Source organism: Tiliqua scincoides, chromosome 1 (genome assembly GCF_035046505.1).
Source record: "Tiliqua scincoides isolate rTilSci1 chromosome 1, rTilSci1.hap2, whole genome shotgun sequence".
In the NCBI taxonomy this organism is placed as follows: Eukaryota; Metazoa; Chordata; class Lepidosauria; order Squamata; family Scincidae; genus Tiliqua; species Tiliqua scincoides.
Genome location: NC_089821.1, coordinates 238,061,283 through 238,087,018, shown reverse-complemented (window position 1 = coordinate 238,087,018; position 25,736 = coordinate 238,061,283). Strand labels below are relative to the sequence as shown.

Here is a 25,736-nt window from a genome sequence, read left to right as displayed (position 1 = left end):
TTGTTTCTTTAAAGAGGAACATCCAGAAGATCTTTCAGTCAAAAGAGGGATAAATATATTGCCTTTATGCATTTTAAATGTGCACAGTATGTATACAAATTTACATTTGCTAATCTGGAGGCCAAATTTAGAAAAATTTCAGCTGGATACTCAGACTAGTTTAATATTAACCAGGTGGCAACTCTGCCTGCCTGTCCCTGTTCTGTCTCCAATATCACTGGACATCAACATATGGGCGTAATGATTAATTGATTATGCATTAAAACATGCATAACATCCAATACACAAAGGCCTGAATATCATGATCAATATATCACTTACAATCCAGGAATCAACTATGCAATGTATGCCTATGTGCACTAGATTTTACACATCAATATTCCTTTGCAAAGTTATGCTCATGCATGGATGTCCAGTGAAATCTGAAGGAGAACAGGCATGCCTGATGGAAGGTGTAGATCTCTCTCTCTCTCTCTCTCCCTCCCCCTACTGTACACAGGGACTAATTCGTGGGACACTATTATCCGATCTTGGAAACAGGTTATTTGTAGCAAGTAGAACATATCTTCATGTATGCTGCAACAGTGGTTACACTTACAAGATGTTACTTGAAGGACTTTTTCTGAAACTACAGTGGTCCCTTACCCTCTGCAGTCTCGGCATCCGTGGATGGCAAAGGACAGCCTCTGAGGCTCCCAGAAGCCACTTCTGGGTTGCGCCAGGGCTCACAACTCAGAATTCTGAGGTGCACCTCAGAAAGCATCACGGAAGTGTTTGGAAAACACTTCCATGATTCATTCCGAGATGCACCAGGGCCAAGGGAAGGGTTCACGGGCCTCAGAACAATCCGGAAATGGCTTCTGGGAGCACCAGAGTCTGCCCTGCAGCCTGCATAGTTCATGGTGCTATAATAAGGAATACTTTAAAAACTTTTTAAAAGGTTTCTAACATAGACCCCAGGAATGGATCACCACAGATATCGAGGTACTACTTTATAATAAATTGCAGTACAAATTAGTAGAAATTGAGTCTACATGTTTGTGCTTAATTAATTCAATTCCAACAAATAGCTTGGTTCCAAAGACAGAATATTGAGTTGGCTGGGCAATTTGAGAGTTGTGTATCTGAACCTAGCTTATATTTAGAAGGTACTACTTTTTGCTTCCTTTAATTTTGGTTTAATCCTGCTTGCAGCATCATAGTCCCATTCTTTAAAATATTAAGAGTGGGCAACTTTACTCCCAGATCCAAGAACTTTCATAGTGCCAGTGTCTCTTTAAGCAATTGCTGTATTTTGAATTATGAACAGATACAAAAACACTATACTGTAGGAAACTATGCTGTTTACATTAGGTTATGCTAGATGTAGTGTGCAGTGTGTCAGTGCAAGTATACGCTTTTTCTAGGAACCTCTTACCTGTTCCTGGAAGGGGACATTTCTCACAGTGGGGGCCCCAGGCCTTGCCAACACTGCAACAGCAGAGCTGCTTGCTGAGCTGAACAGAGAGAGGGTGCATACACTGCTTTCCTGCACTGACAAGCCGGTAGCAGGGCCCTTTCTCTTCAGTGACCATGGGATTATCAGCTGCAGCAAAAAGGGAAGGAGGACGCTAGAGTTTACATGAGAAACAAAACAGAGAAACACCAAAGGAGTTCCACCACCAGATTAAAGGGGGGGGGGAAATCAAACTGCTATACACCATCATTAGAGAAACAAAGAGGTCCAATATCCTACTTATTCATTATGAATCATATCTAAAATAAAATTGATGCAACATAAAAGAAGTTAAGCCCATATTTCTACAAACAAAAGCCAGTGTCAAAATTAGAGGCTGCCATGCTCCAACAACACAGAATTAGAAGACAGCCTTCTTTTCCATGCAGAAGCACTGAAGCGGAAGCTTAAAGCAGGTGAACAGCAAAAATACAGAACACTGACAGATCACACACTCACGTCCAACATTCACATTATGACACGGTGTCATATCAGGCTGCAAAAAGGATAACTTTCAGTTGCTTCGCAAAGTGCCCATTTTCAGATCAATGAGACATTAGGTTTTTAAAACGTTATTACTAGTCAATAATAAAAAACATTTTACAAAGGAAGAAAGCTCTGTTTGAATAAAGCTTAACCACTTTTTAAAATATGTGATCAAACAATGCTGTTGCTCTTTCCTTGCCTACTGTTCCTCTTTGTTCATGGTCTTCTCTGATTCATGTGATTAAATACCCTATCGAAACTTAAAATGCCTTCAGCAAACAGAATTGGTAGTATTTTCTATTACAACACATATCAAAAGGTAGCATGGAGATAACAAGATGTTGGGATACAAACCTGCTGCTGCTATTTAGAAAGTTAATAAGTACTGGCTTGGCAAATGAGGCAGTTTTGAACATAGCAAAAGAAGATAAATAATGTCAAAGATGTGGCTACTAGTAGGACTACCAACCACATTTGACAATGAATTCCGTCAAAACTGTACAGTTTGTGACCCACAAGATAGACCTGGTCCTCTAGATGTAAATGGACACCCACCAGAGGCTTGATGAAGCTCTTGTTTATGCTTTCTGTCTGGGATTACAAAACGAAGAGAGTGGTCAAGTCTCTGGCAAGTCACAATATATTGGTAGCGGACTCCATTCAATTTGAGTCACAAGCCAAGTAGACTTGACAAATTTTTGATTAAAGCCTACTGCAGTTCAGGTCCCAAGTACCCAAAAAGCTTGAGAGCATTTTTACAGATTTCGGTAAGTCCATTCTTCAATGTTTCAAATGGTAAGTTTGCAATTTAGTACTGATATAAAAGCTTTTAAAATACAGGAAATTTTAGGAAATAAAATATAGGACAGGTGTGCAACCTGTCCTGCACATGTCCCATTTAAATGAACAGAGGTTGCACAGCAGCAATGATTGGCGGATTTCATCCAAACAATATCTGCTATACAGCTGCAATTACACAAGATGCAAAAGAAACAACAGCTGCTAAATTCCTTCTTGCACACAATAGACAAAAGTCCCTAAAAATAATAAAATTCCACAAATAGCAATCAGAACCCTAAAATAATAAAGATTTGCTTCTTGGATGTCCAGGATTGCACAAACATAAACATTATTGGATATAAATAAAATTGTTATTATGATTATTATTATTATACAGCAGAAAGGTTTGAAGCAGAATAGTCCCATAACTGTCATACAAGCACAAATGCAGGAAGTCACAATTTCAGCCTGTAACAGTCTATAACAGAGTTATAGATTAACTCTGTCCCATGAACCACCTGAGGCACTTTAGTAGTTTAAATGCAGCTTCTGGGGCACTGAACTGAATAAGAATAAAATTAAGAAGCACGCATTTGTCTGTGTGCACCAAACCAGTCATTCAAATCTTCCCATTCCTTATCCTGGGAACAAGGAAAAAGAACAGATTGTATCACATTTGTTGGGATCAAGAGGTATAAAGAGTCCTGGGTGATTTTTGAATGAAGAGGCAGCAGAGGCAGTTGTAATATTTATCCATATGATGCCTTAGGACGTTTCATTATTAAAAGCCATTATTAGGATTAGAAACTGTGGCCACCCCTGGAATGTAATCTGGGTTAATCAATACTTAAATGGTAATAATGTAATAAACAACTGGTGAACACGGAAGTAATGTGATCAAATAAGGTGTACATTGATTAACTTGTTCACTTAAAATATTCTAACTGGTTTCAAATAAATGAACAAATTCCATTTACTGTATTTTTACATTCTCTCAGGATATTTATTTCTTAGCAGTTTCATTCAAAAATGTGGGTACTGGAGAAGGATACAAACTATCACAGGTACATGATACTAGGTACGTGATAGTACACAGATACTATCACAAGTACTATCACTGGAGAAGGATACAAACTATCACAGGTACATGATACTAGGTACGTGAGAGTACACAGATACTATCACAAGTACTATCACAGGTACGTTGCACAGTTAACTATGTAACTATGTGGAAGAAAAATACTGTATAATGATCGCTATATCTATAAATTGAGAACTCTACATTTTTAGTATGTGATGGAAAGAAAAGCTTTTCTTTACTAGTGTAGGAAGTAAGACAGAAACAGTTTTACTTATATCGCTGGCAAAGAGAAATGTGCGGGGAATATGCCCTAATATGTCATAAAACAAGCCAATATTTTTGTTTTTGCAGTTATTAATATATAACAATTATCTTACTAGTCAAAATTTGTCAAGCACCTCTATCATAATCAATTTCAGATTCTCATTTTCATTGACACATGGTTATTAAATGTTTCTGTTAATGTGTGACACTATGTTAATTTTTCTCCTTTAAAAAACCAATTATTATTTATTTTTGTTGGTGTGGTATTATTCATATTTTATTTCTAACCTTCCATTCACACAAACATTTACACTTAGTTAAGCATGTGTAGGAATCTGCTGTTTAGCCAATTTGTTAGTAAATCAATTCACACCTGGTACTACCCACATGTCAAGTTTGATATTCCTAACTAAAAGAAGAGGATACAACTGCCTGGTTATATGTGAGGGTTAATTTACTCAATATTATTTTTGAAACAAGTTCCAACCATTCCCAGATAAATATTTCCATTGACAAAAGTAACATGCAAATCGGATAGTCACAACAGATTTTTTTAAAAGTACCATAGCAATTATGAAAAGTACTGCTGTCTCTATCAGTGATAGTACAGTAAATGTAAATTTCACCTATTATATTTAACCATGCTAGCAGTCTAAGGGAGCCTGGAATTGATTAGAGAAATAAATGCATTGTGTGAACAATCCCCGAGTCACAGCCTAATTCTGAGCTGCCCGGTGTGTGGGGCCACAGCAGCACTGAAAAAGGCAGCCACTGTATCCTGCGCTCACCAGCCAGCTGCCATCACCTCCTCGGGAGAAGGTGACTTTCGTCCCCTTCTCCTAGGGAAAATGAGTAGTCCCACAATGGGTCTACTCAATGCTATGGCGACCCAAAGGTCGACGTACAATCAAGAGCTTCCATGTTGGGCAGACAACCCAACACGGAGGTTCTGGATCCGGTGGAACGCCTTCCTCCTGCCCCACTCCCTCCCCCTGGCACACCTCCTCCCCACCCTCTCCCCTCCCTCACTCTGCCTCCTCCCACTCTGGAATGTCTCCTTCCCGCTTCCCCCCACACCCCCACATACCTCTCCGTTGCCCAGTGGTCCATGCAACTGCCAGAGCTCCGGTGCTCCAACAGCACTAGCTCAGCGCCGGCCAGTGCTGGACTAGCACTGGCGGAGCAGCAGCACTAGGGCCTGCAAACGTGCCTTATGGCAGGTTTGCGACAGTGAGTGCCGGCACTGAGCAGGTGTGCGAAGCTTAGGGTTAGACCCTCATACCATGATTTAAGTACACTGCTTTCAAACATATCTGAACGCTTTGAAAAAATTGAGAGAACTGTTCTGTTTGTAGAACTTGGTATTGGTTCTCATTTGATAATACAGACATACTGAAGATACTGTTAGTTGGAAAATATTGCATTTGCCAAATGAAGAAGGCCAAATAATTAATCAAACTAAATAAACTTGGAACATAAGGCCCTAGCCAAACTAAGAGTCATGCGGTAATAATCTGGGAATTTCCTCCTGTGGAGTGTGTGCCTTTGATGTTCTATGTACCTGGCATTTTTCAAAGTTCTACCAGCTCAGAAAGTGATAAGGTTTCTCTTTCTCACCTAAATGGCAACGGTGATTATATTCTCCGCTGCAGGGGCATTTAAAATACTGGTCAGCATAAGGAGCACTTTGGGTTATATCCTAACTCACTCTTCCATGAACAGAAAGCACTTCCATTTGTATGGGGGAGGGGAGTTCATTAATCTTTCCTTAACCCTGCAGCCCTCTGCCGTCATATAGTCTGGTTCCTGACTGTCCTGTTTTGGGAGGAATAGGGAGGGGAACAGTGAAATATTGGGCATGTAAGTGCCAGCAAAGAAGCAAGTAAAGAATATAAGAGTATCAGTCCATAATAGAGAAAATGGGACCTAATTTCCTTTAATTCGGCCCTGTTGAAAAAATCAGATGAACCAATACATTTCACCACTGAGATGTGGGGGGAGAACCTTTGCTTTTCTGCAGATGGTGCATCCATACATACACTGAATTATTTTTCTGATTTCCTTAAAAGATGTCTAGGTTCAGCAATAACATCCAAGGTTGTACAATCAAAACTAAAACAGAGTAAAACACAGAAAAACAGCAGCAGATCATAAAGCACTGGAGATTAAAACCAGTTTAAACAACGTACCGATATGACTGGGCAAATAAAAGTATTTTTGGTTGGAGCAGAACAGATAAAATGATTGGTGAACATTCAGGTGAACCTTCTTGGAGACAGCATTCCAAAGTCAGGGTACTTCAACTAAAAGGACTTCTCCCCAGTCTTAAAAAGAAATGAGTTTCATTTCCTTATCGGGACATATGCTTTCTAGATTACATGTCATATAGTTGTGATTTAGAATAGCTGTTCCCCATTACATGACACTTTAAAGAGTGGGGCCGTTAAAAGTTCTCACAATTGCACAGAAGAACCACCACAAGAAAATTTTTGACCGAATGCTGATTAACTTAAATCCATTAAAAATTGCAAGAGGAAAAAAATTAACAAGCAATTAACTGTCAATTCTGTTACTTACGGATGCATCTGGAAAGAGTAGGGTCTGGAACAAATCCCATTTTGCAGGTGCATCTATAGCTGCCCATGGTATTCAAACACTCACCATTAGGGCATACTCCTTGCAACTGGCATTCATTAATATCTGCAAGAAAAGACAACTAGTAGTTAATGTAAGAAGTTTTATATAATCATCTTGCTATTTTATATGTCACTAGATCTTTGTTCCCCAATGTACCTCTTCACAGGTCCACCTATGGGAAGTACCACCAGAAGTAACTGGTGATGACATCATCACCAGTTACTTCTGTGTTGGGAAGTCAAATGCAAAGCAACAAACACCAGCAAGAGGCTTAAGCCATTTCTGCCCAACACTGTATATATGCAACAGGGATGAAATGTATGCACCAGTGGGTTAGACAGAAATGGGTTAAGGCAGATAGGAGGGCTTTTTCAGGTGTGCAAAAACTGCATACTGAAGCTCTGCCCACCAAGCCGAGCTTCCTACTGCTGTTTGTCATGTCGCGGTCTTGCTGCCAGTTAATGTCTGTCCAGGGGTGCCATGCATACCAGTGAACACCACCTCACATACCACTGTTGGTACATATACCTCTGGTTGAGAAACTCTGCACTAGATTACCTGGTAGGCCATTGTGAGATACAGGAAGTTGGACTAGGTAGGCCCTCAGCCTGATCTAGGAAGGCTCTTTTTATCCGCCTACTAGAACATATCCATTCTTAGAGTTGATTCCATATTTCTTTCTCCATCTATGCTCTTAACTCATATGTAGGGAGTTACCCAGATAATGATGAAAGATTTATTTAACTTACTTATTCTAAAAATGTATATCCCACCTTTCTATCTCCAGTATGAGATGAACACATAAAGTAACAATCATATAACATTAGAACAATAAAATCAATTACAAGCAATCAAAATCAAAAACATTAACAAGAAAAAGCTCCACAGCAAATACAGAATCACCTGGGGTTAGATGGCAGCTTAGTTCTCCAAGGGATTAAAAGTCTGCCAAAACAAGAAGGTCTTCATCAGGCAATGGAACACTGGATTGGACAGGGTCTGCCTAATCTCCTAAAACAGGGAGATTTTCACAGGCTGACTGCCATTACAAAAAAGGACCTTTCAAGCATCACTGTCCAATGCATCTCTGAAAATGGTGGATGTCACTAATGGGCCTCAGGTGATGTCTATACATTTCAAAGGAGTACAAAACTCTGAAATTTCTGGTTGACAGGTAAGGTATAAGGGTCTCTCTCACATATGTGGCATAGACTCTGCATTAAAGAGAGTATACAAAACATTTACTGATGCTACTGCAAGGACTAGGATAGCATGAGTAGCTCATTTTCAAACAAGTAAATATGTCCATGAGGAAATAATTCTCTCAAAAGTGCATTGCAACTATGTCGGGTTTAACTGTCAGCCCAAGCCTTTGCATGTCTACTCCGAAGGAAGTCCCATTATAGATAGTGGGAATTGCTCCCAGGTAAATGTGGATAGGATTGCAGCCTACAGAATATCTATTTTTGTGCATTCTATATGTTATGGGAAGCTATAACAGCCTGCAACATCCCTGTGCATATTTACTGAGCACAAACACAACATCAATTTTATATGTGGAGTTTGCATGCTAGCTCTTACATCCATGTAGGAAGTTTATGTGTGAACTGGCCCTCACGTTTATCCATTCACATGCGACAAACTTGTGCATCTACTGACATTTTCTTGATACTTACACATTTTAAAAATACAAATGAAACAAATGTTGTCCTTGTGGGAAAAAATAAAATTTCTAGCACTGGCAGTTCTTAACTCATATCAGTGGTTCCCAAACTAGTGGGTTGTAACCTATCAGGAGAACCAGAAACAGGGCATTCCCCCTTAAAGGGAGGAGTGGCCTTGTTTCAATGGCAGCAATGGCGCCTCAGCAATTGCAGCTCTGCCACTACCAAGGGGCTTCTGAAAACAGGAAGTAGCTGCTGATCAGAGATAAGCACTGTTTACAAAAGCCTCAGGGGATACTGGAGGGGGCTGCAAGCCTCCTGGACCATTCTCTATCAGTCAAAAGTCACCTGCACCATTCTCTATCAGTCAAAACCCTGCACCATTCTCTATCAGTCAAAAGTCACCTATTCTCTAAATGATTCCATCCTTTCCCTTCTGCTGCCTCTAATGCCTGAAAAGGTCTCTCTGAACACTTCATGGGGTCATCTCTTGCTCTTCCCTTAAATCCCGCCCCTAAACCCACCTTTTCTAAGAAGGTTTGGACATTCCTCATTCTCTACCGAAATTAAGCCAGTCAGCCCAATCCTAGCCCCCACCCCCGCCTCCATAATGCAATGATGGAGTGCATGCTGCATGCAATGATGGTGAAAGCAACCAGGGACAGTTAAGTAAAAATTAATTATTTTTACTTACCTCCCCATAAGCCACTTGGCCACCAACAGGTCTCCTTGACCAATGCCAGCTATTAAGTTGGCATAAGTCTGAGGTGCCTCAGGGGGTATGTCAACAGGAAAAGGATCTTGACATATATGCTGCTGCCACTGGAATTAACCCTGCCCTGTCCCTGAACCACTCCAGTTCAGCCCAATTCCCCATCCAAATCCTCCCTGATCTGCCCCTGCTGCACCTTTCTTACTCTGGTGGGGCACCTGGTAACTGCAGATAAACACATGGAAAGTCTAGCCATCTGCATCTGCTGCTCCAAAGAACATGATAGCGGTGTGGATTTTGTGCTGCCAGAATGGGGCTTACAGCAGCCCTAGGGCTTCTTGCAAGATTCATTGTCATAGGCCCTGAATAGGTTTGAACCCCAAGCATGAAATAAATGTGCATTTCCCCTGTTTACCTCATCTCTCTCCCTATGCTGAATTTTAGACTATAAGTTCCCTTGTAAAGGACAATATAAGCATCATCATTTTGAAACATGGTGTGAACCCAAAGCACTAGTCATTGCTTCCATTAGGGAACAGAGTATTTGGGGGGGGGGGATATTTCTAAGAACATACTGATTCACATACTATTACTGATTTGTAGCATTTACATCATGCTTTAGGCTACTCAAAGTACCTGAGGCGCACTGAAGCATAATCTTTTCATCAACCTGTGAGTATGTCAGTGTTTTTATCTCCATGTTTCAAATATCCAGTTGAAAGATAACTTCCCTAAAGCCTGCTTATGGTGCAGTCCCTGAACAGTTCACAGCTCAGCCTCTTCAAACATTATACTAGCTCTAGAAATCAGAACTAAAGTTGTCTCCATTGTTTATTCATGCACACATATCCATTCACTGTAGCTACAATAGACTTTACAGTAGAAGTGTACAGTAGAAGATGCTTTTAGCAATCTAGGTTGAGTGACTAATTTCCAAATCTGGCTAATCTTTTTCCTTTTTTTGGTTTGCAATGCATTTATAAAGATGAGTTTACCCAAAGCCTGAAATTCAGTTCCAAGGCATGAACTTGAGGGACAGCAGAATGAGATACTTCAAAGATTTGGCAAGATACTTCAATCTTCAAAAAAAAGATTTTTTTTTAAATTTTGAAGACCTGGAAAGAAAAGATTCAGGAGTGTTTTCCAGGATATCAAGTTTCCAAAACTAGGAACCCATACAACAATATCTGTAAGTGCTGTGCTGGGATCATTAAACAGTGGGTGGTCCCTAACAAAATACACCCACACAGTGGAAAAATTCCTGAATATAGCGGTATATTATTCTTTGAAGCAATAACTAAGCCAAACATCTATTATATAAGGGAACCAAAAAATGTAACAGCTTTATCAGGTAACTTCAGCAACTTCTTTGAGCCCTGTCTCCCTAACATTTATGTCAGGCTATCTCCTTCGCCTAGTTCAAACATTTATCCAGGGAGATCCTGTACTGACAGTGGAAGACCGTGCGCCCCATCTACCATGCTCATAACAGAAGATGTGAAATGAGCAAGTCACATGGCCACTAGAATGCACAGAGGCCTGAACTGCTCAACTCTTGCTCCCCAAGGGAAAGGGCAAGAGATTTACAATTCAGTCACCTATGCAATTAACAATCTGCACACAATGCCCACTTCACATGTTGTACTCTCAGGGTCCAAATGTATCCAACTTTCTACTGTTGATACAGCCATGCCAATGGAGCATTCAGGGAGGACAAGGGGGCATGTCACTCTATGGTGGGAGGGCAGTTGTGGAGGTTTCCTCAAGGTAAAGGAACATTTGTTCTCTTATATTAGGGCTGCATCTGTGCTAGATTGTTCGATAGGGTTGGGCCCTCAGAATGGTAAAGGGCCCAATGTGCACACTCTAAAACAACAGGAGCAGTATTTTTCCCCCATGGTAAGCATCTAATTGGGCCAGCGTGTCAAAAATCCTAGCAGCAAACAGTGGCATTCTATGGGACCAACTGGTATGGTGGAGGGGAGGAATTTAAGTACTTGTATATACGGGGTAATCCACAGAATTATGAAGGAAAAAAATAAGTGAAAATTGAAATCACAGCTCACTTTTAGAGGCCTGGAAATGCTAGAGGACAAAGTAGAGTGCTAATAACACTTAAAAAGGAAGGTTAGTCCGTCATTTCAAACTGGAGGAAGAAGCAAGGCATGCTCAGCTCTATTAGGTGTGATAATCTTGTTTTCCACATAGTGGACTCCAAGTTAACCCTGAATGAGAAGACGCATTCACATGTGTTTGGGAGTTCCCAAGGAATACTTAGTAGTTGGCAACCTTCAGTCTCGAAAGACTATGGTATCGCGTTCTGGATGGTGGTTCTGGAACAGCGTCTAGTGTGGCTGAAAAGGCCGATTCGGGAGTGACAATCCCTTCCACACTGGGAGCAAGTGCAGTCTGTCCCTGGTCTGTCTCCCTGGCTATGGGCCTTCCTTCTTTGCCTCTTTGCCTCAGTCTGTTGGCCAAGTGTCTCTTCAAACTGGGAAAGGCCATGGCTGATTGTCAGTCCAAAATCTTGGCAGGCCTTGCTAAAACGATCCATGAGCTTCTGGAGATCTTTGGCAGAGTGGGTAGTGACAGCTGCATCGTCGGCAAAGAGGAAGTCACGCAGACATTTCAGCAGACATTTCATTCAAGGAATACTAGCACACCGATAAGAAATGTCTGCTGGATCAGAACAAAGTTCTGTACTGTACTATAGCCCCAACAACAGCAGGCCAGATATCCCTGGGAAACTCAGAGCCAGAGCTTTTTGGACAGCCACCTCCTGTTCGGGCAAAGGTTGTAACTTGGCAAATACTCCCATAGGACATGGCGATTCTGTTTTTAGCTATTCTGGCTAATAATTGTTGATGCACCTATCCTCCATGAATATGGCTAATCCCCGTTATTATCTTCTTTCTTCGTTCTCATCTGGTTCACTCTTGCTTCAAATCAACCTGCCACACTGCAAATAGACAACTATGCCAAATGAGTAGAAATCATGAAAACAAATAATTAGCCAGGCAAGATACAAAATTCTGAGACAGTTCATTAGAAGAAAGTGTTAGGGAAAACCAATGAGCTGAATTAGCTGGGGGACTAAATATATCTTCTAAGGAGTACAGTGAATCATGAAACAGTATGGATTTGTGTTACATGGCAACAATACTACATCCTACACAAGGATCTTTTCAAAATCATCCGACCTATCCACACTACTGCCCTGTTTATATCAAATGATAATTTTCTCAGTAGGAACAGGAGTGTACACTGAGTTGACTTATCATGAGAACCTTTTTTCCTTTTGCAATACAAATGCTGAATCTACCTGCTGATTGTAGATAGTGTTTTTCGAATGGGAACATAATTTAGCAAGTTTTTCATTGTGCAGCTGTACATCAGGTGTGGATTCAGAGAGAGCTCGTCAGGAAGCTATTATATTGATATCAGGTTCTTCATTATCCAAGGTCATCTCAGGCCTGAACAGGAACCACTGGCAAATTACTAAAAAACCTTAAAAGCCCTTCTGCCAGGAATTAACTCACCAATTTTTGGTGGGAAAGAGAAGGTCTTCACGCCAAGCTCCGACAGGCTGCTTAGCCCCCACTTGCCACCACCTCTATGCCTGGTGTGTCACAGGGGAGGGGTATTTCAGGCTTGGCTGAACCAGCAGTTATGGAGAAGGTGCCCCAGTAGCTGGGCAGGCAGCTGTCCTGTACCCACAGGTCTCCTGTGACTGCTGTGGGGCCTGGGTTTTGGTAGGAAAATGGGGAAAGCTTGGCAGAATGGCCCCAGCATCACCATTAGAACACCCCAGTGGTCAGGCATCAGGTCCTCAATCCCTCCAGGGACAGTAAGACCCTACAGTTGTCCAACTGTCGGCGACCCAGTCTCCTGCCCCACCATGGACGGCAGTCAGGGGCACAGAAGCAAGCGCGCACTTCAGGCAGCCAAAATGGCTGCCATGACCAGCTCTGTGCAGAGTAGAGGCCCTTAGAGAGGGAAAGTGGTTGTGAGGCAGCACGCTGTTGAAGATAAGGCTGTTGAAGATGGGAGACTCCAGCGAGGAAGACCAGGGGTTATGTGCCCTACTGAAGATCTTTTGGGTGCTGGACAGCATAGCTGGCCAGCAGCACTGAAAAACCCAACCTGTCTCTCTCTAGAGGCAAGGTCAATCTGGAGAATCTAGGGAGCCCCTCCTCTCAGGAAGACTTTCAGCCTGACCTGCTAGCCTGAGAGGGAGGAGTTAACTTAGATGACAAAGACAGACCCTGCCATGGAGAGCCAACCAGAGAACAAGGGGACAACTAAGTGGTGCTCCCCCGAGCTCCTTCAAAGAACATGCATAAATATTTCAGTTGAGACCCTTGTTAAGATGTAAGGTCAACATATTCACATTGTGTTAAATAAAATCACATCAGTAATGTGGAGCACAAATAGTCTTACCATCTTCACCTTGTTTTTTTCTCACAACGATCCTGTGAGAGAATCCCTTCTACACATGGGACAGAGATAAATGCTCAAGGCCACCCATTGAGTTCATACCTGAAGCAAGCCTGTATACAGACCACCAAGATCCAAGGCTAATGTTCTATCCAGTAGGCCACCCTGGCTTTCAATAAAACACTTGAATAAATAAATACCTGAAGGTCATTTGCTGCTGTTAGTGGATAGGTTAAAATATAAAATCTGAGGAAGAGAAATTGATGCCAAACTGTTCAATGAAGGAAATACTGTCTGGAATTGTTGGGTGGAAAAAAAAAACTAAAACTGGTGAGTAATGATTTATACTCCCAAACCGAATACACTTCTATGACTATATTTATCTATCCAACTCCTGTCAGAACTCATAACAGAGTTGGTTCTAAAAATGAAGCCTGAGAAATGTCAGGGGATTCAGTCAATAAGCCACCACTCAGGACTAGCCCCCCCCCCAAACCCCACACTACAGGGTAATAATAACCCAGGACTACAAAGAAGCTTCCTTCATCATCATTGTAGTGGTAAATGCCAGCATTGAGCATGTGGAAAAGTTTGACCACATCCCAACCAACAGTTCCAAGTCATTTGTACTGTTACAGCAACAAAGCAACGATCTGCCTGATTGTTGCCATAGATCTGTCTCACTTCAGCTCTGCCTTGGCCTTCCCTTCATTGCGCCCACAGCTGCGCCTGGCCTAGCTCTCAGAACCTTGCTCTCTGGACTGGAAGGAGCTGGATTAGGCACTGGTATCATAACGTCTCTCCAATTCCAGCATACTGTTAGGCCATGTCAAATCAGCACACTGCCCTTCTAAACTCATCCTTGCATCAATTTCATAAAAGTTGTGAGCAAATTAAAGTCCATTTCAGCTAAGAAGCTCACTGGATTGCCTTGACAAAGTGACTATTGTTGCAAAAAAGTCTAGAACTTGCAATTTAAAATTGGTTATTTGCACTGGAAATGATGAAGTTATTTTCTATTTAGGATGTGACTGTACTGGCATAATACACGAACTGTATTCCAAATGGTAGTATTTGGGCATACAGGAAATTTAAAAAGTCAGACAAACAGCTACCACACCCATGTAACTATAGCTTCAATCAACATACACAAAATAAATTATGTATATGTAACTACAGAAAATGAAATTTTCATTAGACTACACCCAGCCACAAAACTGCACAACAGGAGACATCAGTTCCTGTGCCTTCTGCATTCTATAGTCATCTATTAACTAACTTCTACTACATAAAAGTAAAGTTACCATGATATCTGAGAAATTATTGAGAAGTCTCAAAGCTGTCATGCACTGACACAGAATCACAGAGTTGAACGGAATTTTCAAGGCTATCTAGTTCAACCTCATGCCCAAAGCAGGAAAATTCATTCTAGAGCATCTCCAAAAGGTGCCTGTGAAGCTTCTTGAAGATTTCCGACAAGGGAGAACATACCACTCACATTTACACCCTTTTGAAGCTCTTTTAGTTTTTAATGTAGCTGTACTCTGACTTAATTTAATTGTTAGTATATTTGTTTATGACCAGCTTTGAGGGCCTTGACTGACAGAAAAACAGGAGTGACTTTTTAAAAAATGAATGAGTGAATAAATAAATATATTTACCAATAAGGTTGTCTATTATTTTTGCCTCAGCAGTTTAAGTCAAGGGCTGCCCAATCCTAACTTGCACTGGAATAGGCAGGTCAGAGTGGCCTGCGCTGTCCAGCGCAGATTAGGTGGAGGCTGGAGGTCATCTCATGGGAAGGGGATATTTTTCCTCTTACCCCATGTCAAGCCTCAGTCTGCCCTATGGGGCTACTCAGATCTGTGCTAGCTATCGAGTTGGTGCAAATCCAAGCAGCCTTTATAAGGCTGTAAGGCCTGAGAGTGGGGGTAAGATTCAGAGCGCACTGCTGCTACTGATCCTACCCCCATCACGAGCCCAATCTGCCTCCTATTCTGCCCTCCCCACCCCAAAATTCCCCCTCCCTGCTTCTGTTCTACCCTCTTCCACTCCCTATGCTGCCCAGGGTAAATTTATCCTGTACAGCTGGTGCAGGGGCTAGTTCTGGCCAGGGGAGCCGGCACAGGCCTCCACACCAGCCCAGACGACTCCTGATTTGGCGCAAACTTGCCTTACATACGTTTGCAACACTTGGGAGCTGGCACAGAGGGCCTATGCCTGCTCAAACCAACGTCTGGATTGCACAGTAAGACACTAATCTAATGTGTCCATATCAACCATGGCCTCACATAGAATAAATTGATTTTAGGAATGAATCATTCTCTGTCCTTGTTCACTGGCCTACATACCTAGATAAGTATTCATTTCCTGGACGTGGGGGAGAATGTTTATGCCCGATTTCATTTCAATAATCAGTATAGACAAATAGCAGGAAAAACCATGGAATGGTTTGTCAGCAGATTTAGCAACATGATCCACACTATTTTTGTACCACAAAACTATTTTTTTAACCACATTTTAAAAAAATGAGTACTGGACCTAGTGACCAATGGCCATTGATCGCGGACTTTTCTTTTTTGATTCGTTGGACTTCAGGATAATGCCTATATCTAGACACAGATCCAAGGCAAAAATTAAACATTTGACCTATGAACGGAGACTTTTCTTCTTACCTATCTGCTTAATTGAATATAAATTACACTAATCAGACTACTCTTTGGTCTTGGACCTGAAAGCTACATTCAGAACTGAATAATAAAAGAATTTACTACTGTGAACAAATGATAGCTTCGAAATATCATTTAAAAAAAACATTTTAGCTCAATGCAACACACTACAGAAGCACACAAACCTATTATAAACTGTACAGATATTAAATCCTATACCATTGTCATTCTAATCTTTTTACAACGGAGAGTGAATGTTCTTGTATAGGATTCACATAACAATCTCACCACATGGAGACAATGCTAACCAATAGTCTAACCATGGTTCCCCTGGGAGCTGGGGATAAGAATAGGCCCTCAGTTTGGCTGTACTTGTCGTAAGAGGCGACTAGACAGCCACCGCATAGATGGGACATGTTAGCCTGCGAAGGCAGATCATCTGAGAGAAGGAAAACTCTGGTCCCAAACCTCCACTGCCTTGTGGCTACATCCAGTTATGGAAAAGGCTTCAGGCGTCAACCTCGAGGCAAAATCCGGAGCCGGAATCTCTGAGGCAGTTCATGGCTAAACACAGTCACATTCTTGCAACTCCTGTGACGCCACTGGAAACAACCGTATTGGCTTCTGCCTTTCCATGGGACCATTATGTTCTTATGTTCTTATTTCAGCAACGTGGAGAGGGGGGATTTGCTGCATGGGTAACAGTCTATCCTCCATATCTACTTTACCCAGGCTTCGCGCACTGGAGAGGACACTGTTCCAGAACCACTATTCAGAGCGGAAAACTATACCATAGTTTTCCGAGACTGAAGAATGCCAACATAAGGTTCACTTATCAAGAAATTGAACTTGCACGCACCACCAGACAAAATTTCCTTTTTCTTTTCGATTTTGAAGCAAATTGTGATTAGAATTACATCTGTAACAATGTCGGTATGAACAATAGTTAGCCCAAACCAGAGTTTTCAAGCCCACTCCTAACCATAGTTGCAAACCTGATGACTTAGTTTTTGAAAAGCACTGCATCTACATGCAATGGTCACACTCTAGCAGGAGTGAATGTGACTCACTCGAGTTTCCTCTCCCAGCCCTGCCCCCCCCTTTTGGAGAACTGTACTTTAACAGAGCATTAATGCTGTATTTCTGTGATTTTCAGCCAATTTCATCTCACAACACACTAACAAAGCTAAAATGGTCAAGGCATACTATCGGTTTTTTGACAATTGACAAGGCACACCACACTGCCAGTGACGGACTCAAATCCTCCCATTGCCCTACTAATAAATGACCCTGCCTAAACTCCTGTGGCACATTCAGAAACCATTTGTGGCATACCAATGTGCCACAGCACAGTGGTTGAAAATGGCTGCTGTATTTCTTGAAACTAAAAATAGCTTAATACCAGCTTTACCGAATGGTCCATAACTAAATTTAACAATTGTGTTTGATCTCCCCTCATTTCTCATTATTTTTATTGTCTTTGATAATACAAAGCAAAAACTGCAATAATGATAGTATCATTCTTTCATCTCCATTGAAGCAAAGCTGTTTCCACAGAATTTTAAGGAGCCAATGGGTAGAGAGGCAAAAATACTCAAGCATTAAGGCTACAATCCTATGCATACTTACAAGGGAATAAACCCCAATGAACATAGTGGGACTTCTGAGTAAACATGCATAGGATTATACTGTAAGTCAGTGGTTCCCAAACTTTTTAGCACCAGAATCCACTTTTTAAAATGACATTCTATTGCAGCAAGGGTGTCAAAATCATTTTATACAGAGGGCTAAATAGTATTCATGATGCCTGCTGAGAGCCAGAAGTGATGTCATTATGCAGGAAGTGATGTCATTAAACAGGTCATAACCAAAAATAAGCACTTTTTCTCACTTAGGAACTCATTAGCTGCAAATGAAATAAGAGAAAATACACAAAACTTTATCATATTCCAAGATATGGGACAGTCCAATTTTCATGTGGGCTGCCTTTTCAGCAGTGACACCGCAGTACTGCTCAGCAGCTAAGAGCCTAAGGGCTAGATAAAAAGCTCCCATGGGCTGCATTCGGACCCTGGGCCTTATTTATTCATATATACAGGTATTTATATACCGCCTTTCTTTGGTCGTCAGATTTCTCCTCAGACTTTAATTCAAGGCAGTTTACATAGGCAGGCTGTTCTAAACTCCTGTAGGGATTTTTACAATTGAATAGTTCTAGTCTTTCATAGAACTCCTCGTTCCAGCTGGATTCCTTCCCGGTCTGGCCTCTCCTGGCCCTTCGCCTCCCACGCTCCACTTGACGGCAACTCCTCTCTGCCACAGAGGGTCAGCTCATCAATATATCAGTGTGTCGTCAGTTCTCGGGTACTTCTGGCTGTTTCGAACTGGCAGCCTCAGATCTTCAGGCATACAAGGCGGCAGCTCTACCAACTGAGACAGACCTCCTGCCCTATGTTTGCCCTTATGTTTGACACCCCTGCTCTATTGGGACCCACCTAGGTTTACCAAACTTTAAAAAAAAAAGAGAGAGATCTAGAGAGATATTTAAAAAGATATTTTTTAAAAAGAGATATTTTTATTTATTTATTTATAATATCCAGAAAAAAGACCCTCAAACATTTATCTCCCTATACTGTATTCAGTCATGCTTGCAAACTGCAGGAACTGAGCTCTTTGCAGGGTAATAAGCAACTACAGTATCAGATTTTTGAACAGCCTCAGGGCTTGAGGCAATTAGTTATCAGATCTTTCCATCACTCTTTGGGAACCCACCAAAAATCAGTCTGCAACCCACCAGTGGGTCCTGACCCACAGTTTGGGAATCACCACTGTAAGTCAATGTTCTAGAAAAGACAATACCACTCTGGAAGATTGTTAGCAGGCAGGATTGTTTGCAACAAGCAGGACGCCTGGCTTGCTTTGCATCCAGAGCAAGGTTGGGGTCAGCTGCAACTTGGAGTAAGGGAAATTCATTCCCCTTATCCCATGTCGTGCCGTAGTCACCTCTATGGGGCTACATGGATCTGCACCACCTAAATTGGTGGCACAGATCTGAATGACCTGGTATAAGGCTGGGCCACTTAGGAAGGGGTTTAGGATCCGGCCGAAATGCCAGATCCTGGTCCCACCACGCTCCCAGGCCTGGTTCACCCACTGGCTCACCCTCCCCTACCTCAGGACACTCCTATTCTGCCCTCCCCCCACCCTTTCCATTCCCCCGCACCAGCCTGACTCGGTTAGCATGGACTTATCCTTCTACCGGCCGGCACAGTGGAGGCCAAATTTGGCCTCTGGAGGCCAGAACACGTCTGTGTGCTGGCCTCCTAACTCCTGCAGTGGCACAAAAGTGCCTTACGGCACTTTTGCAACACCCCCAGACCGGCACAAGGGACTTGCGCTGGCCCAAAAGCACTTTTGGATTGCATTCTGAATGAGCAGCAATTCTCAAAAAAGATTGAAAAAGAACTGGGGTGAAAAAACAGATCTACATATATTATCTAGTAGTTATCCACAAGAGGAAGAGAAGAAGCAGCAGAAACTATGTCACAAGTGATATTCATACTGCTACACTTGAGTCTTACCTAATAGTCTTCCCTTATCCCAGATAAAAAAGAATATGGAGTAGAAACAGAGTGTATTTCACCCTCACTTAAGCCTTCACCCAAAGTCTCAATATGTTTTGTGACCATTCTGGCCAAGAAAGTTTTCACATTTCTAATACAAATGTGAGACCTACCTTGGCCAGAATGATCACTTGCACAAAAAAATGCCTTTCTTTCACTTCCACATTAAAAACTATTAGACTTTTACATTTGGTGGGCCACTATGAGAAACAGGAAGCTGGACTAGATGGGCCTATGGCCTGATCCAGCAGGGCTGTTCTCATGTTCTTACATAAATAGTGCAAGAGAGGTTGACATGATATTTTATTATTGATAACGGGCTGTACTCTAAGAAATCTAGTCATGATTGTCCTATTGAAATGATAGACCTACATTAAACAGAACTAACATATCTTACAGAATTCAATTGCTCTTACTCATACCTAGCCTTCTTAGGATACAAACAATGGTTTTTACCTTGTGTTATCACATACATGCTCGAAGTGGCTCACAATATAAAACTGAATGAAAATTCTGTCACAGAATTTACTGCAGCCATAGTTTCTTCCCCCATAGGAAGTCTTTCAGCCTATTCACAAATTCTTCCTAACCAAAATAGTTTTCCAAAGAAGGGCTTGGAAATTACCTGTGAAAAATAGATGCCTCTGCACAGCTTGCTTAAACTTATTATGACAATTCTTCTTTCCGAGGAGATGGTAAAGAAACAATTGCCCTAACCTAGCCAGGCTATAGACTAAACTTCTCCCGCAGACATTCCATCCTCCGTTCCTGTTTCTGAGTTGGCTTTCCTTAGAATTGCATTCACGTGCCAACGCTAGCCATACTTGGCACCAAACACCATTTTCAACCACAGTTACAAGAGGATTTGCACACTGTGAAAACACCTGTCTAAAAAAGTACTTTAAATACTCACCTATAAGGCAAAAAATTTCTTCCCAGAAAAGCAGCCTGAATCATTGCCCCGCCTTATCTCCAGGGCAGGCAAGCAGCAAGGGTGGGAGGGGGAGGCGAGTGAGCCAGCCAATCACTATTATGGGAGGGAGAGAGCGAGCAAGTGATCTTCTGCTGAGAGGAAGCTGTGCAGGCTGGGGTGCTGCTGAGCATTTGCAGCTGCCTGCAGGTGTGCTCCACGTGCTCCTTCAGGCTGTTGCCCAGCTGCAGAAGCTCCAAGCACAGGGCAGGGCAATTGCCACCAAAGCCATCAGCAGCCCCCCTCGCTCAGCACCACGCCCAGGGAGGCATCTCTGGAGTGGCACCCAAGACAGAGCAGGAGACAATGAATTGTGTGTGGGAGGGGGCATCTGAGCGAGGGAGAAGCAGTCATTTGAAACAGCTGAGTCCATCTCCTCTTTCCTTCTTGTTCCCCCTTCCTACTGTATTTAAACTTCAAGCACTCCATTGGAAAGCCCAACTTGCTAACCCCCTTCCCATCTCCCCACAGATGAAGTTGGACAAGGTGGGGAAGGGGGGAGAGTGATCTTTTTAAAGAGAGAAAGAGAGAGAGGCAGCCTGCAGAAGGCTGTACCTTTGTTTCTCAAGTCATTGAAAGGGTTAAGTCCATCTCCTCTTTCCTTCTTGTTTTTGCCCCCTCCCCCTTATTGAATCCAAACTTTAAACTCTCTGTTGTGAAGCTGAGGCTTGCTAGCCCCTCTCCCCAAAATCATTCACCACTGATGAAGTTGTACTGGGTGGGGGAGAGAGGAAGAGTTGACTTTTATAAAAGGAAAAGTTTGTGTGTGTGTGTGTGTGAGTGTGAGAGAGAGAGAGAGCACTTAAAACAGTTAAGGCTACAATCCTAGCCTCACTTTCATGGGAGTAAGCCCCACTGACTATTAAGGGACTTGCTTCTGAGTAGGCATGCCTAGGATTGGGCTCCCAGTCTATTCCTCCCTCTTGCTTTCTTCTCCACCTCCCCCATTACTGTATACAGTCACACTTCAGTCTCTCCTTTGTAAAACTTTTTGCAAACCTAGTTGCTAACCTCATTTCCCCCTATCCTCACCAATGAAGTTGGACTGGAGGGGAAAAGTCCCTGCATTTGTTCACTGGAAGAGTCCTGGAGACCTTGCAAGGATGTAAAACACAGGAAAAGCAGAGAGTAGAATTTAAAGTAGAATTATTCTGCAGCAACAGGTATTTTAGCCAGAGATCTTAGCTGCATGCTGGCAAGAGCTAGGAAGCACTTGCAACAGCTGCTTATGTAGTAAGCTTTTAGGAGAGCATGCTTGCTTCTGCAGTATCTCCCTGCCAGGACCTCCACACGAGCTCTGCTGCCCTTCCTCCACAGAGGGTCTACTTCCAAGTAAATCAGGTGCAACTATGTGCAGCTGCACTTGCTCAGTCACTCCTTGTTGCTTATCTCTCTACTGTGAACTGAATTGCACACTCCCAGTTGTGTGTTGTGTGTTCTACGTAGAGCTTTTGGCTTAAGGCAGCAGGCACTTTAAAGGAGGATTTCATTAATGGTTCTACTGGTATGCTGTTTCCAGTGTACTTAGAGCCCAATCCTAGGCTTGTCTACTCAGAAGTAAGTCCCATTAAAGTCACTGAGGCTTACTCCCAGGAAAGTGTGGATGGGATTGTGGCCTTACTCTGATAGTGTTTACAAATGGTTGTTGAGAGAACAATTTAAAATATTAGTGAATAAAAGTATCTTATGATCTATGAGATAGATCATAGTTTTTAATAAATTAGAGACTATTTTTAATACTGTTTTTGCTATACTATGTATACATAGTACAGTTCGTAGGTAACAATTACTGGGAGGTTATTTTTCAGGATCTGGCCTTGGGTAAAATCAGACAAAATTATAGTCAGACACCTCCCTAATTTAAAACCCCGTCTTATCCGAGGGTCATAGCAAATTCCATGATTTTTGGGCTCAAAACCTGCCCTCGTCTTATCTGTGAGATCGACTTATAGGCGGGTATCTGCAGTAAGTCGCGCAAAGCAGTGATAACATTTATGAAAGAACGAAAGGGCACTGAAAACCACCGATTTTCGTAAGATCTGCAGCCTGCTCTTAATTCCTAAACTCTTGTTTATTTTACGGGTCTGGGATTTCCATTATAGACAGCAACCTGAAATAGAAAAGCTGGGCTATGACTCATCCTAAAGCTTATAATGAATACCAATCAGATTACTGCAGTTAATGATGCTGAAGATGCCTTTCTTTTCACAACATTTTCATGAAAAGGGGAAATAGTGGGGGGATTAAACAAATTATAGGAAGGAGAAACAAAACAACCCCCAGGACATTCCAGTTAAAAATATTTGTTGAGGAATGCAGACGCTCTCTGAGTACCAGAAGCCAAAAAGGAATTTTCTGTTAGAGTCAGAGTCTTTTTACTTCCAGATATTTGGAAACATAAGAGAAAATGGCATAATCCATCCATGCATACCATATTGTAAAAGAAGAATTTGATAGAAATTTTTAAATAAATACACGTAAAGATAAGCTAACCATGCATACAGAGTGACTAGATGCAACAGAAAGCAGGGCTCCCATACCTTTAAAAGGAGCATAGTAGAGAGAAATTTGGCAGATGCTTCTTCTCTCACAATGCTGCAGGGGTGAGAAAAGCCACAGCAGCTTAAACACCTTTTGCACAAGCATTAGAGGAGCTATAGGAGCCCTTTCCTTTATTTCATCTAGTTACTCTCTATATTTGTAATGATTTACAGAGGACACATTTAACTGGTATTCTACCATAGATGCGTTAGCACAATGTTGGTAAAAGATGGGATACAAAAAAACTGCCCCACCAATTTTTCTCTGTTGAAAGTGGAGAGGTGAAAGGATTTTTCTGCACAGTTTTCAGAGTGTTAGGATCACCCAATTTTATACCCCACAGGACAAAGATCATTGTTTTAGGGAAACTGAGGCGCTGGAGTTGTTTGAAGGGTAACCCTCACAAGGTGATAAAAAAATGAAACTTTGGCTTAATGTTTATGGTAAGGGATTAGACTTTGGAATCCACTTGGTTTGCAGTCCCTCAATGTAATGGAAGATTAGAAGATCACCAGGTGGATGATGTGGTGTTGACAGCAATTCCCTGTTTTGACAGCTGGTTGACAGCTCTGGGAAGGGCAGGGCTGACTTCACAGCTGTAATCAATCAAGGCCAATGGGAATCTGATGGACATCTGAGCTTCATTTGACCTTGATGGGACTTTGAATGGACATGGACTGAAGAGATGGCTCAGCTGAGCCTAATTTGGGCTTAACAAGGTAGCTCACAGCTGAGCTGCATTTTGGATTATGAGACATCCAAGGCAGCTTCAGAAGGAGCAAAGGGCTGACCAGAGCGAGACGCTGACCCAGCCAGGAGCGGGATGTTGACCAGAGGGAGGACCCTGACCTAGAGAGACACCCGGACAGACTCACACTGGGAGAAGGGGACTGCCAGAACTCTGCTGGAGGACACACAGAGGAGAGGACTGCCAGGACCCTGCTGGAGGAGACACTCTTCTGGAGAAGATAGAGGAAGGGACTGCTGAGACTCTGCTGGACACACACTCTGCTGCATTGGACTGCTACTGGGAAGATTGGACTGCTTTGGAGATTGAACTGTGGACTTGGACTGGAGGCGTCAAACCTTCAGCTACTGAGTTAAGTGGAGTTTTGGGGAGGGAAAGCCTCTGGACAAGAGGACTTGCAGGGAGTGTCTGTGTTTGTAGCAATAAATTCTTGTTAATTGCTATAGATAAGGAGTTCTGTGTTTATTCCTTTGCACACCACAGCTGTTTCTTGGAAAAGGAGGGTGTTAATTAGCCAGAAAGCAGGCATTTGAAGGGTGTTGGGATATTTGCACGGGATAAATTGGCGTAGTCGGCAGGACTCAAAAATTATGATATACCTGTAATCAGCAGTGGAACACAACATTGTGCTAACGCACCTAAAGTGGCAACAGAACAAAAGTTTTGTAAAGTGAGATATTGAGTCTGCAATCCTAACCAACTTTCCAGCACTGACATAAAGGCAAAGCAACTCCAAGGTAAAGGAACAAACATTGCCTTACCTTGAGGAGGCCCCCGTGACTGCCCTCCAACTGCAGGACGCAGCACATGCTCCACTGGAATAGCTATGCCAGTGCTGGAAAGTTGGTTAGGATTGCACCCTGAGTCACATTTCATAACTTCCTCAGGAGGGGGGGAAATTCTGCTGAGTTGCATTTATATATTACTCTGTGGAACATAATCCAATAAAGCTGAAGTTTCAGGCATCAGCTTGAGTCAGTCAGCAGGAGATTACCACCTCTACTATCATTCAGATGAAAAAAAATAGCTATTCAAAGTTTCAGGTGACCTCTCTTCTCAACACTGCTAAACATAGGGCATAATCCTAACCAGGTCTACTCAGAAGTAAGCCCTTTTTATTCAATGGGACTTACTCTCAGGAAAGTGTGGTTAGGATTGCAGCCAGACAGTACAGTCCTAGGCATACCTATTTAAAAGTAAGCTCCATTATGTTGACTGGAACTCACTCCCATATAAGTGTGCATAGGAATCCAGCCTGAGTTTTTAATTTAAAATTTACATTACCAGCAATGTTCAGGTTTCTCAAAGTAGGTTGAGGATGGTGTTACTGAAGGAATAGGTGACCAGCTAACCACAGGGTGAGCCAACATTCACAGGGTATTCTGAGGTCAAAGAGGCGCTTCCTCTTTGCAAGATCTGGAAGAGCTCGACCAGTGTGATCAGTTTTAAAAAAAGATTTTGGGGGGGTTGTGGAAGGAATAGGTGGCAAGCTAACCACAGGGTCAGCCAGTGTTCACAAGGTACTCGGAGGTAAAAAAGGTCACTCCTCTTTGCAAGGTTTGAAAGAGCTAGACCTATGTGCTTAGGAAGAAAAAAATGTTTTGGGGGGGATTTTCTTGCATGAGGCCA

General features: G+C 42.3%; 1 protein-coding gene across 9 annotated transcripts in view; it reads right to left on the bottom strand.

Annotated features, from left to right (window-relative positions):
• Positions 1–25,736, bottom strand: part of LTBP1 (latent transforming growth factor beta binding protein 1) — a 244,734-nt gene that overhangs the window by 94,106 nt on the left and 124,892 nt on the right. For 7 of the 9 annotated variants that reach the window (XM_066618199.1, XM_066618207.1, XM_066618215.1 and 4 more), the window contains 2 exons: positions 6,684–6,806; positions 1,418–1,585 (listed from right to left, as the gene is read on the bottom strand). In XM_066618199.1, coding sequence (XP_066474296.1) covers positions 1,418–1,585; positions 6,684–6,806 — 291 coding nt within the window. The remainder of the gene's footprint in view (positions 1–1,417; positions 1,586–6,683; positions 6,807–25,736) is intronic. The other 2 variants (XM_066618244.1, XM_066618251.1) reach the window with 1 other exon arrangement.